A 13,528-nucleotide genomic window follows, 5' to 3' on the forward strand; every position below is an offset into this window, starting at 1 on the left:
AGAAACTACCTAGTTGATACATTAAAAACAAACAAAAAATACGAATTATATAAACCTTTGGAGTTTACATTTATCTTTGGGATTTTCTCATGTAGGATTTTTTATCTCGATTTTAGCTTTATTTGGGGTTGTAAATTTTAAAGACACAAGGTTTATGGAAGACAGTTGGCTGTAAAATAAAAAGTACTGGGTTTGGAGTTTTATCTTCACCTAAACCTATGAATTACTGTGTAAGCCAAGGCAGGTTCATTCCACCCTGGGTTTTGGTATCTTCAGGTGTGAAAAGTTTTTAAAAATGGATTAAGCAAGCTTTTCTTGGAATGTATTCTGTGGAATGCCTTTTATAGTGTAGTGTATTAATGGGTGTCGATGAAAAGAAGGCTCTGTGGTGTAGTCTGGGGAACACTGGATTAAGTAAAGTTAAATAGACTTAATTATTTTGCAAATTTTCAGAACCTGTAAATATACTGCCCTAAACACGCTGTGCTTGTTTCCCAAACTTACTTGAACAGGAAACTTAATAAAAACACATAAATACTTTTTTTCTAGGAGTAGTGCTTGTTAGAAAACCAGTTGGAAAAATGTTTTATTCCTATATGTAATATTTTTTCTGTATAATAACTTAGTTAATGATCAGGTAATTTTACAATTTACTCATTTTCTAGAAAAAATATTTAAAGTGAAAACCCTTCTATCTAAGGGCAATCACAATTAATACTGTATTTTCTGTTTCTTTTATTATAGGCATTGTTCTCACTAAGGTCGGTTACTATACTATTCCATCTATGGATGATCTTGCTAAAATTACCAATGAAAAAGGAGAGTGCATTGTCTCTGACTTCACTATCGGTCGTAAAGGTGAGTGTGAGTTTAGGAGTTCTGCACCTTATTTTTGTAATTATGTAAAGAAAGTTCTTAATAACTAAATCCATATTTTTCCCTACATTTGGACCCATCTTATGCTGAATAGCAAGATAAGTAGCAAAACAAGACAAGAGCCTTATAACAGTCCTTGGAAACTAATTGGCTCATTGCAGTGTTGTATAATTAAAGAAAATATTACAAACAGCAAGAAATAGAAAGTGAGAAAATTGAATAATTACCGTAATTAGAGATAGGTAATATTTAGGTTCAACTTCATGTTATTAAGTTTCTACAAATGTATTTTTGTGGGGGAAAACTTAGGATACGTATTCAAGAAAGGTCTCAGGTATTTTAACTTTTACTGGAGGCTGGGTGCTAAGAGTTGTTTATACAGCAGCAGTATAGATACTTGGTAAAAGATTTAAGAAGGCTATTTTGAGGACAACGTAAGTGCTGTAAAAATACAGATGTTAAAGCAGATAACAATGTATATGATGTCATTTATTCATATCATGGATGAAATAGCCCATTCATCGTATGGCTGGGTGATTGAAAATACTGATTAATGTTTAAAGCGGTTTGCGCCTTCTGATTATTAAAAGTATAATGTAGGTATTTGCCTTCTATACAGGATGAGTTTTTAACTATTTACTCTGATTTTTAGGTTATGGTTCAATCTATTTTGAAGGAGAAGTGAATTTGACAAATTTAAATTTGGATGATATTGTGCATATCCGAAGGAAAGAAGTTATTGTCTATTTAGATGATAACAAAAAACCACCTGTGGGTGAAGGGCTAAATAGGTATGCATTTATTTATATATTTAGACAATAGCTAAATCACAGTTTTTTTCTGTAAACACAAATGTGTTCATGTTATATACATTTTTCTGCAATTTGCTTTTTTGACTTACTATATAATGTATGATTGCTATTTCTCTACTTTCATTTAAAAGGATAAATGGTAAGTAAATGCTAGACTCTGACTTCTTAGACCCCTTTTCCCTAATATCTACTGTTAGTTTCTGAAAACATTTTTAGTAGTATTTTTTTTTTTCATATTTCTGTGGTGACCATGCTTAAGTCTTTCTCTGTATTTTAGTATGAGATATTAGCTTCTGAAAGGGCCAGAGTTAAAATTGTTTATGTTCACAATGTACCACGATTGAATTATGAAGCAACAAAATCTGAATAGCCCTGTAAACGATAAATTGAATCAGTAGTCAAAAACCTCCACTTCAGAAAAAACTTCAGTGTTGAACTCTGCTGAACATTTAAAGAAGAGTTAACACCAATTCCTCTCAAACTCTTTCAAAAAATCTTAAGAGGCAAGAATACTTCTGAACTCATTTTGTGAGGCAATCATTACCCTGATTCCAGTCCTAAACAAAGACATTGTAACAAAACTACAGACTAATATCCATGACGAATATTGATATAAATATCCTCAACAAGTACCAGCAAACAGAATTTAACAGTACATTTAAAGGATTACACACCATAACCAAATGAGGTTTATTCCTACAGTGCAATGATGTTCAACATATAAAAATCAATCTATGTAATATTGGGTTGACCAAGAAGTCCTTTTAGTTTTTTTGATAAAATAAAAGACATATTTTTTATTTTCACCAAGAACTATTGATTTGGATATTTTGAGTATGTTATCTCCTGCTAGGCCAGGGCTGCTGCTTAACATCTTTCAATGCATAAGACAGCCCCACAGCAAAGAATTATTTGACCACAATATCAGTAGTACCAAGAAACTTCACAAACCACATTTGACACATTCGATCAGTCACAGCACCTTCCCATACACTGTACAAATCTTTTTTGTGTGTTTCAGTTGCATTTTTACCTTTCTTAAAATAACAAAGCATGATATGCTGAAAATGTTGCATGTTTTCTTCCATCTTCAATATTAAAATGACTACACAAAAATTCACCAATTTTGCTGTCTTTTTCCAAATTCATGCTGATATGACAGCTGTCACAATTCAGTCCAACAAAATTGTCTCAAATTGAGTTAAAGACAACTAAGTAGTACTAGAACTATTGTATAGAAAAAAATAAATGGGCTTTTTGGCCAACCTAATATATCACATTTACAGAATGAAGAAAAACATGATCATCTACATTGATTCAAAAGCATTTGACAAAATTCAACATCCTTTCATGTTAAAGACACTCAACAGCCTAGTGCTAGAAGAAAACTACTTCAACATAAGAATAGTTGTATTTAAAAAATCCATATTGAATGTCATACTCCATAGCAAAAGACAGTGTTTTCTCTAAAATCAGGAGTAAGACAGGGATGCTTACATTGCCACATCTATTCAACATAATACTGGAAGTCTGAGCTAGAACAAGAAAAAGAAATAAAAAGAATCCAGATTGAAAAGGTAGAAGGAAAATTATCTGTTTATCTTACATAAAGAAAACCTAAAGATTCCACTAAAAAAGCCTGCTAAAACTGAAAAACAAATTCAGTGGTATACAAAATCAACATGCAAAACTCAGTTTCTGTACACTAATGATGAACAATCTAAAAAGGAACTTAAGAAACCAATTCCATTTACAATTAACAGAATAAAATACTTAGGAATAAATAAACTTTACCAAGAAGGGAAAAACCTTGTTTACTGAAAACTATGAAACCTGGCTGAAAGAAATTAAAGAAGACAAATAAATGGAAAGATAACCCTTTTTCATGGACTGGAAGACTTAAAATTGTTAAAATCTCCATACTGTCCAAAGCGATCTACAAATTTAATGCATCCATATCAAAATCCCAATGGCATTTTTTTCAGAAATAGAAAAATCTACCCCAAAATCATATAGAATCTCGGGATCCCAAATAGCAAAAATAATCTTGAAAAAGAACAAAACTGGAGGACTCATACTTTCTGACTTTAAAGCTTACTACTACAAGAGGACATACAGAAGGTCCATAGGCACATGAAAAAATGCTCAACATCATTGGCCATCAGAGAGATGCAAGTAAAAACCACAATGAGATACCACCTTACACCTGTCAGAATGGCCATCATCAACAAATCAACAAACAACAGGTGCTGGCAAGGATGTGGAGAAACAGGAACCCTACTGCACTGTTGGTGGGAATGCAGACTGGTGCAGCCACTATGGAGAACAGTATGGAATTACCTCAAAAAACTAAAAATGGAACTGCCATTTGAACCAGTGATTCCACTGCTAGGATTATACCCGAAAAATCCTAAAACCCTAATTCAAAAAAACCTATGCACCCCTATGTTCATAGCAGCCCTGTTTACAATAGCTAAGTGCTAGAAACAGCCTAAGTGCCCATCTGTAGATGAGTGGATCAAAAAACTGTGGTACATCTACACAATGGAATACTATGTAGCAGAAAGAAAGAAGGAACTCCTGCCTTTTGCGACAACATGGACGGAACTAGAGAGAATTATGCTTAGTGAAATAAGCCAGGCAAAGAAAGCAAAATATCATATGATATCACCTAACACAGGAAACTAAAGAGCAACACAAATAAACGAACTAAATAGGCAAAGACTAGAATAGTAGTCAGTAGGGGGTTGAGGGGAGGGAGAGAAGGGGGATAAGTAAGGGAAGGGTCTAATCAAGGAACGTGTATGAATGACTCATGGACATGGACAACGGGGAGGGATATAATTGTGGGAGAAGGGATGGGCTGGGAGGGGGGAGCAATGGGGGAAAAATGGGACAACTATAATTGAATAACCAAAAAATAAAATTAAAAAAAAATAATAATAAAGCTTACTACTACAAAACTACAGTAACCAAAACAGTAAGGTATTGGCATAAAGACAGGCAATACATATAGACTAGTGGAAAAGAGAGAATAAATAAGAGGGCCCAGAAATAAACCCTCATATATATAATTAAATGATTTTTGACAAGACTGCCAAGACCATACAATGGGACAAGAACAATCTCTTCTACAAATGCTTTTAGGAAAACTGGATATTCACAAACAGAAGAATGAAATTTAACCATTTCATTATGTCCTATATAAAAATCAACTGCCCTAGCTAATGTGGTTCAGTTGGTTGGAGCATCATCCTGTGAACTGAAAGGTCGCAGGGTTGATTTCCAGTCAAGGCACATTACCTAGGTTTTGGGTCAGTCCCCAGTCAAGATGCATACAAGAGGCAGCCATTCGATGTTTCTCTCTCACATTGATGTTTCTATTCCTCCCTTCTTCCCCTCTCTAAAATCAATAAACTTGCACTTGGGTAAGAATTGTTAAAAAATCAACTTAAGATGGATCAAAGACCTAAACATAAGACCTTAAACTAAAATTCTTAGAATAAAAATTTTATTTTCTTTAAGTTTCACGACATTGTATTTGACAAGGATTTCCAGGATATGACACTAAAAGCACAGGTAACAATATTAAAAATAAACAAATTGAACTACATCAAAATAATGGAATGGAGAAAATACTTACAGATCATATTTGTGATAAGGGATTAATAACCAGAATATGAAGGGAGTACAACAGCTCAACAACAAAAGTTTAAAGTGGGACTTAAATACACATTTCTCCAGAGGTGATATACAAATGGCAAACAGGTATATGCAAGGATACTCAACATAACTAATAATTAAGGAAATGCAAATCAAAATCACAATGAGCTAGCACACCCATTAGGATGGTTAGTATAAAAATAAACTTTTGCAGCCTGGCTGCTGTGGCTCAGTGGAGTGAGCGTCGGCCTGCGAGCCAAGTGTTACTGGTTCGATTCCCAGTCAGGGCACATGACTCGGTTGCACGTCAGGTCCCCAGTTGGGGGCACGAGTGAGAGGCAACCACACAGTGATGAAAAAATAAATAAATAAATAAACTTTTGCAAGAGTATGGAGAAATTAGAATCTTTGTGTATTGTTGGTAGGAAACGACAATGGTGCAGCCGCTATAGAAAAAGAGTATGATGATTTTTCAAAAAAGTTAAAATGATCCAGCAATTCCACTCTAGGTATATAACCAAAGGAATTGAAAGTGGATCTTGAAGATGTGTTTGCATGCCCATGTTCATAACAGCACTATTCACAATAGCCAAGAATTAGAAGCAACACATGTCAGTGACAGATGAATGGATAAATAGAATGTATCTACATATAATGGAATATTAGCATTAAAAAGGGAAGGAATTTCTGAGGGCAACATGAATGAGCCTTGAGGACATTATGCTAAATGAAACAAGCCAGTCAGAAAAAGATAAATACTGTTTGATTCCACTTATTTGAGGCACCTATAGAGTCAGATTAATAGAAATACAATAGAATGGTAGTTGCTAGTGATTAGAAGTACAAGGAAATGGAGAGATTTTTTTTAATGCTATAGAGTTTTCAGTTTTGCAAGACAAAAATGTTCTCAAGATTGGTTGCAGAACAATGTAAATATATCTAAGACGACTACTAAATAGTACAGTTAGAAATGGTTAAGATTGTAAATTTTGTGTTATACCTTTTTACCCCAGTAAAAATGTTTTTAAAAATCATCTATTATTACATGCCAGTCACTGTATTAGGTACAAAGCATATAGAATAAATAGGGCAAAATCCTTGAACTCAGCTATTGATATTAAAAAGGTACATTACCACTATTACACTCATCTTCACACTCTTTATTACAGTCATCCTCAGTGGTCAATGGTTAATACTATGATATTCCTGATAACTTCATTCTGCAAGCATTTGTTGTCATCAGTGGTAGTTGCTGTTATTATTACTGTTGTTACTAAGTACAATAGCACTCTAAGACCTTCAGTAAGACTTAGGTATTAGCACTGAACTATCAGCCCTGGACTTTGTCAAGGATGCATAACTTGTGTTATTAAAATTAGATTGGCAATAACTGTGTGCCATAGTACCATGAAATAAATGGAATTTGACCCTTGAAACAGATACTGAGCTAGTTGATGTATGGGTTAATTCCTTGCTCTTAAGCTTATCTACTTTGGGAGATAAGACTCAAGTATATGAAACATCTGCGGAATAATTACAAAGTAACATAGGTACCTTTATTTGCTATTTTTATAGATGGTAGTTGGCTTTCTGGTCTTAAATCTTAAACATTAACATTTTACTTGGTTGTATATTACAGGAAGGCTGAAGTTACATTGGATGGAGTTTGGCCAACAGATAAAACATCTCGTTGTTTAATAAAGAGCCCAGATCGACTTGCTGATATCAATTATGAGGGAAGATTAGAAGCAGTTTCAAGGAAACAAGGAGCTCAATTCAAAGAGTACCGTCCTGAAACAGGTTCTTGGGTGTTTAAGGTATAGTCACTTAACTTAGTTATTAACTATAGTGAGAATCACAAAATGTTTGTCATTTTCAAATTAGCAAGTAGATGTACAGATGTACAGATACATCATGATTTGCTCCAAATTATATATCTAATTAAACCCCAGAGCAATAAGAGCTATTTATAAAGTCTATGGGCATGGTCTCATGATTCAAATCCTCTCCATCCTGTGAGCATTTCCTAAGGTGTAATTTTTAATATGTGGCATCATGTAGGGACATCAGGTAGAATTTTTGTCTCTTGATGAATCAACTCTTCCTAAGTAATTGTCATTCTTTTAAAGATTTCTGTGATAAGGAGATTGCCTTCCTCCCTTCCTTGATAGTTTAACCCAGTGGTATCTTTCTCTTCTAAGCCAGTTGTATTATTTAACTTATTGAAGGCTCTTGTGTTGGTAGGTAACAACTAAACAGTATATAGATGTGAAAATAGTAATGGCTCTTTTGGATTTACGGTATTCCCTCACTTATTGTTGTATTACGTTCTAGACTATGCCCTCCCGCCCCTGCAAAGTAGGAACTTATATTTATTCTACACTCTTAAACCTACATAACTTTAAAAACATACATATACAGTACCACAAAATCCCGCGATATAGCGAAAAATTCGTGATAAATAATTAAATATAATATTTTTAAAAATCCCGTGATACAGTGAGGCCATGATAAGTGAACCGCGATATAGAGAGGGACTACTGTAGTTCCCTATGTTAGTATATTTATATGAACAACTAGTACACGCATCAACATATTTTAAATCTTAGTAGAACAGTAAAATGACATAGGTAACATTTCATTGTGCTTTAAATTATTTTATTTTTTAGCTAATATGCAAGATAGCAAGCACAAATATTGTGGAAGCTTTTATGATTACACTGTTAAATGTGATTTTGTTGGATTCTTGTCTTCCATAGGTCTCTCATTTTTCTAAATATGGCCTTCAAGATTCTGATGAAGAGGAGGAGGAACGGCCATCCAAAACTAGTACGAAGAAATTGAAAACTGCTGCTTTGCCTCCTGTAGGCCAGGACACACCATTCCAGATGGCTCTTAATGGCAAACCAGCACCTCCACCCCAGGTAGAGAAAGGACAGTGAATTTGAATGGAATCCGTGATACAGAAGTTAAAGCAAGTTACTCAGCTAGTACGAAGCTGTTTCATGACCCCCTGGAATTTTGAAAAGTACAAATATATTGCCAGTCATGTTGAGACAAGTACAAGGGAGGGTATGAGGTGGTACTGACATCTGTTTTTTATGAGAGATTTAAAGAATTCTCTTGCTCTTTGGATCATTCCTTCTACAGTTGTCTTTCTTAAACACCTCCCTCTCTCATTTGGACTTGCTGAAATCTCTGCTCAGTGATCAGCTTAACATACAGCCTTTTGCTTGTGTGGGTTGATGCAAAGTAAATCTTACTTTTGTTGACTGATGACATGCAAGTTTAAACTTCTTTATCTCCATGGTTTTTTAAAAGTTCAGTTTTCTGCTAGGGTTTTTAACTCTGTTTTCTCACATTGTTTGCTTATATAGGTAACTTCTTGATATTTGTAGTGCAGTAATACATAATCTTTATGAAAATAAAGTTTTAAGAATACAATTGAATTATTTGGCTTGGGGAGTAGGGGTTGCATTGTTTATTGCAATTACTTGTATCATACTCTTTCAGTATTGTTAAACCAGCATAAATCTTTTGACCTTGTAAGGAAAGGTTTGTAATTTAAATATCAGATAGTTTCTTAGCCAACTCATAAAAGATTTACTTTCATTTGGATGTTGTTTATATTCAATTAAGTTACAAAATATTTTTTTCTTTGCTGCCATACTCCCTCAAAAAAGAGAGCTTGATATAGAATTCCTTTGTAAAGAATCCTCTACCTCTTAGCTGCTAAAAGCAGAACATTTAGAATTTTCCTGCTATAATTCTTATAGCTGCTGATTTATGCAATTTTTATGGTTTATTAAATAATTTCTTGGGAGGCATTTTCTGGAGATTGTTGTGTATATATGTTTATGTTTACACATACTGGATAAAGGGGAGGGTATGATAAAAGTAGGAGATGGGAACTATATTGACTTTTATGTTTATAATCTTTGTAGCATTTAGAATACCCGTAAGAAATCCTGTAAATAGACTTGGTTTTCTAGTTACGCATGTTTATTTTTTATGTATCATACAGTTTTTATCATCCCTTTCTTTCCAAAGTGTTTTTTGATCTTAACATTATATATATTTCTTAGGAAAAGAGTCAGATAGTCTTATTTTCTGCCAATAAATTAATATGGGGGATCCTTAAAATATACCTGGAGGGGGAAAGCTTCATCTGTGGACAGTTGAAAATTTATGAGATTTGACTATTAGTGATTTTAGGCTCTTTAATTTCCAGAATACAAATAGTAACAGATAATTATATATTCCTGTATTTACACTTGAGTAAATAAGAGCTCTTTGACAAACTGAGCACCAAAAATATTCAGAACAAGATTCTAGGAAAAATAAGTGATAGGGTCAAAATGGGCAAAGAGAATACAATGGATAGGGGTCTTTTTTCAGATATCTTCTTTGATTGAGGAAGTGGGTAGCCTTTGACCTTTTGGATACGGAAAGCAGGAACGACAGAAATGTGTCAAGTTGTTTATAGATATTTGGGCTAAGGTGTTAAAATAGTAAGGTGGGATTCTAGAGAACTCTTCCTTCATATTGCTCAGTGGTTGCATAGTTTTTAGTACCAAAGACCTACATTTTGCTTGGCATGAAAATACCTTAAGCCATCTGAATGAACTGGGAATAGGTAGCCAAGTCTTCCTATGTCAAGAAGGCTATCTTCACATTGTCACCTGGCCCCCTTGGAGAGGTTGATTTCCATGATACGGTGTTCTCTCAGTCTGCTGTAGCTTTTTTCCCCCTGTACACAATCTCAGGCTTTAGGAAGATTTACATTTTTGTTAATGATCACATTTATTCCATAACATCTCCAGTCACCTATTTGTAGTTTGTTCTTAAACCTTACTTTGCTTTTAAAAAGCAATTAAATCTAAGCAATCAGAAAACATAAGGTAACTAAAATTTCACGTAATTGTCTCTTTTATGCCTTTTAAGTTAGGAAAAATTTTAGCAGAGGAACATTTACACAGATGAATTAGGGCAGTTGCAGAAACATTTCTTTTCGTAGTTAGAACGTTATTTCCAAAATGGTGATCTGAGGTCCAGTTTTTAACTGGCTACATCAATACCTTCAGGTAAGGTTAAAACATTTTTAAGGAAAAGGGTAGTTAGGATTTAGGAGAAAATTCCATTTCACCTATGTATACTTTTTTGAAAAATAAAATGGCAGCTACCTAAATTTAATAGATCAATATATATTTTAATATATATTTTAATATATATTTTATATTTTTATGTAATTTATATATAAAATAATTATACAGCTGCAAACCTGTTTGCTTCAAATATTGTTATTGAGTCCTATAACTTTTGCAGTGATATCCTTTAATATATACACTTAATTTGGTGGGCTCTTGAAACCCTGCCTTGGAATTTCTCTTGAGAACATAAAATTGTTGGCAGGACTGATTTTCCAACAAAATACAAAATATATTTAAGAAATAAGATGTTTTGGAGGCAAGCAACAATAGTAGTTATACTAGATTGAACTATTTAGATGAGAAGACATTATGAATTATTTTGATACCTGTTTGATCATGGACTGGTCATTTACCCTTTGTTGAATAAGGGTTGCTTGATTTACTGTACTTATTTTAATCACTCTACCTACTGGATTAAGAGATACGTTATCTTTAGGGTAATGACAGCTTTGATTTTATGAGGAAAATTATTTTGAGTTGGAGAATGGAGGTTTCTCAAAACCATTAAAAGTTTTAATCATAAAACCTCACCCTCCCAGATACCTAAAGACAGTCATTTCACCTATGTACTTAGCATTTGTAATGTACTGTGCTGGTATTTAGACGCAAATAAGATATCCCACTTATTTTACTAAGCATAATTCTCTCTAGTTCCATCCATGTTGTCGCAAATGGCAGGAGTTCCTTCTTTCTCTCTGCTGCATAGTATTCCATTGTGTAAATGTACCACAGTTTTTTGATCCACTCATCTACAGATGGGCATTTAGGTTGTTTCCAGCACTTGGCTATTGTAAACAGGGCTGCTATGAACATAGGGGTGCATAAGTTTTTTTGAATTCGGGTTTTCAGGCAAAGAAAGCAAAATACCATATGATATCACCTAATACAGGAAAACTAAAGAACAACACAAACAAACAAACTAAATAGGACAAAGAGTAGAATAGTAGTCAATAGGGGGGAGGGGGGAGGGAGAGAAGGGGGATAAGTAAGGAAAGGGTCTAGTCAAGGAACGTGTATAAATGACTCATGGACATGGACAACGGGGAGGGATATGATTGTGGGAGAAGGGGTGGGCTGGGTGGGGGGGAGCAATGGGGGGAAAATGGGACAACTGTAATTGAAAAACCAAATAATAAAAAAAAATTAATTTAATTAAACATTAAAAAAAAAAGATATCCCACTTAAAGAGATTACAGTATGGAAAAGAGAGTTAAAGTGATACTCTAGCTGCTTCTCCCAGTATGTGCTTTTCTTTTCCACAGACCTCCCAGGGTCTTCCTTTTTTATTTTCTTTTAAAATCCTTCTGAGCCACATACATATATATATATTTTTTTTTTTTTTTATTTAGTATACTTTTCTTTCCAGGACTGGCTTTGAAGAAGCACCTGATCTCCCAAGATTTCATTGAAAATAAATGCAAGCATCTATTGTGGGAGTTTATTGTAGTTACATAAATACACTTTAACAAAATTCAGGGTTCTAGGAGCTTATCGGGTCCTCATGGTTTCATAGTAACTCACTTCCCCATGTGCACTTATTTGATGATATCTCGTAGCTTTGAACTATACATGAGGATGGAGCAAATAAAATCTTGATCCTTAGCATTCTTCTGAAAAATATGCCCGTCCCTTAGGTCTCTGATTAATTATTTAATGAGATCATTTCCATTTGCCTAAAAGTGTTCTAGGTAAACATCTCTTGATGTTAATATTATTCTTTTGTTGACTAATAAGTTGGAACCACCTTTTCTTTTCTTTTCCTCTCACCTATCCTTGCTCCTTTTTGTCCTGTCATAGTTCATTGCTTTCTCTACTGTGTACCATACTGTATAAGGTAATAGAAATAACAAAGAAAGTGTTCAGTGAATATTAAATTTACCAATGTACTTGGTGTTAGATATAGGAAACAGTAGGCCATGTCTGTTTTCAAGCCCTAACAATCTGGGGGAACAAATATATATATGTGTAAGAAATAATAATATATTGTTATACAGTGTATAAAATAGGTATAGACAGGGTGTTATGGGAGCCCAACAGAGAGTATCTTGAGATGTTGACGGAGGATGAGAACTTTTCCTAAAAGTGCATTGGTTAAAAATTAACATTAGGGAGCTGTTGGAGTGAGTGTTCCCATAATCCTTATAGTTATAATGAGAACACATCAGGGCTGCCTTTCCCCCCCACCCCCCAGAAATTTAAAGCATAAAAGTAGTCAGACCTTCCTGTAGCTTCTCCAATTGGTAAAAGATAGTATCATCTTTGCCTTTTGACCATTATCTAGCTTCCAGTTTGTTAAAACAGTCTTTGGTAATTGGTCACATCTTAAGCGGCAGTTCACCATGTATCCAAAACCTTGATTTTTCTACAATTATAAGTGGGAGAAGTCATTCTTTCGGTAACTTTTAACACATTTTTAAAAAATATTATTTATTTATTTATTTATTTATTTATTTATTTTTAGAGAGCAGGGAAGGGAGGGAGAAAGAGAAGGAAAGAAACATCAAAGTGCAGTTGTCTCTCATGTACCCCCAATTGGGGACCTGGCCCGCAACCCAGGCATGTGCCCTGACTGGGAATCAAACCGGCGACCCTTTGGTTTGCAGGCCAGCACTAAATCCACTGATCCACACCAGCCAGGGCAACCTTTAACACTTTTAAACAAAGACTTATTCCCACGTTAAAGCTGTTCCTGATATTACTTTGTTTTCTCCTTTGGGAAATTAGAGTAGATAGTCCTTATATCTTACATGGTACTGCACAGATAGACCTTAGGATTCAGTCACCTAAAAGATAAATTCCAGGACTCACATTGTGTTAACTAGAAATTTATTTTTAAATGTTTTCATTAAAACAATGCAAAGTTACTGGAGACTTTGATATTTGTACCTTTTATTCTTATCCCAATGGCTTCTAGCCACAAGGCAGTGTGAGGGTTGGGTGATCCTGTGTAAATTAGAAAATGGTAGT

The 13,528-nt window shown here is 34.2% G+C and overlaps 1 protein-coding gene across 3 annotated transcripts in view; it reads left to right on the plus strand.

Annotated features, from left to right (window-relative positions):
• Positions 1-13,528, plus strand: part of NUP98 (nucleoporin 98 and 96 precursor) — a 121,262-nt gene that overhangs the window by 81,628 nt on the left and 26,106 nt on the right. For 2 of the 3 annotated variants that reach the window (XM_090264761.1, XM_090264764.1), the window contains exons 17-20: positions 745-858; positions 1,529-1,667; positions 6,991-7,168; positions 8,111-8,275. In XM_090264761.1, the coding sequence (XP_090120887.1) occupies positions 745-858; positions 1,529-1,667; positions 6,991-7,168; positions 8,111-8,275 (596 nt within the window). Of the gene's footprint in view, positions 1-744; positions 859-1,528; positions 1,668-6,990; positions 7,169-8,110; positions 9,400-13,528 lie in introns of those variants that run through there. The other variant, XM_090264773.1, reaches the window with a different exon arrangement.

Source organism: Furipterus horrens, unplaced genomic scaffold, assembly GCF_987537825.1.
Source record: "Furipterus horrens unplaced genomic scaffold, mFurHor1.1.pri manual_scaffold_2, whole genome shotgun sequence".
Lineage (NCBI taxonomy): Eukaryota > Metazoa > Chordata > Mammalia > Chiroptera > Furipteridae > Furipterus > Furipterus horrens.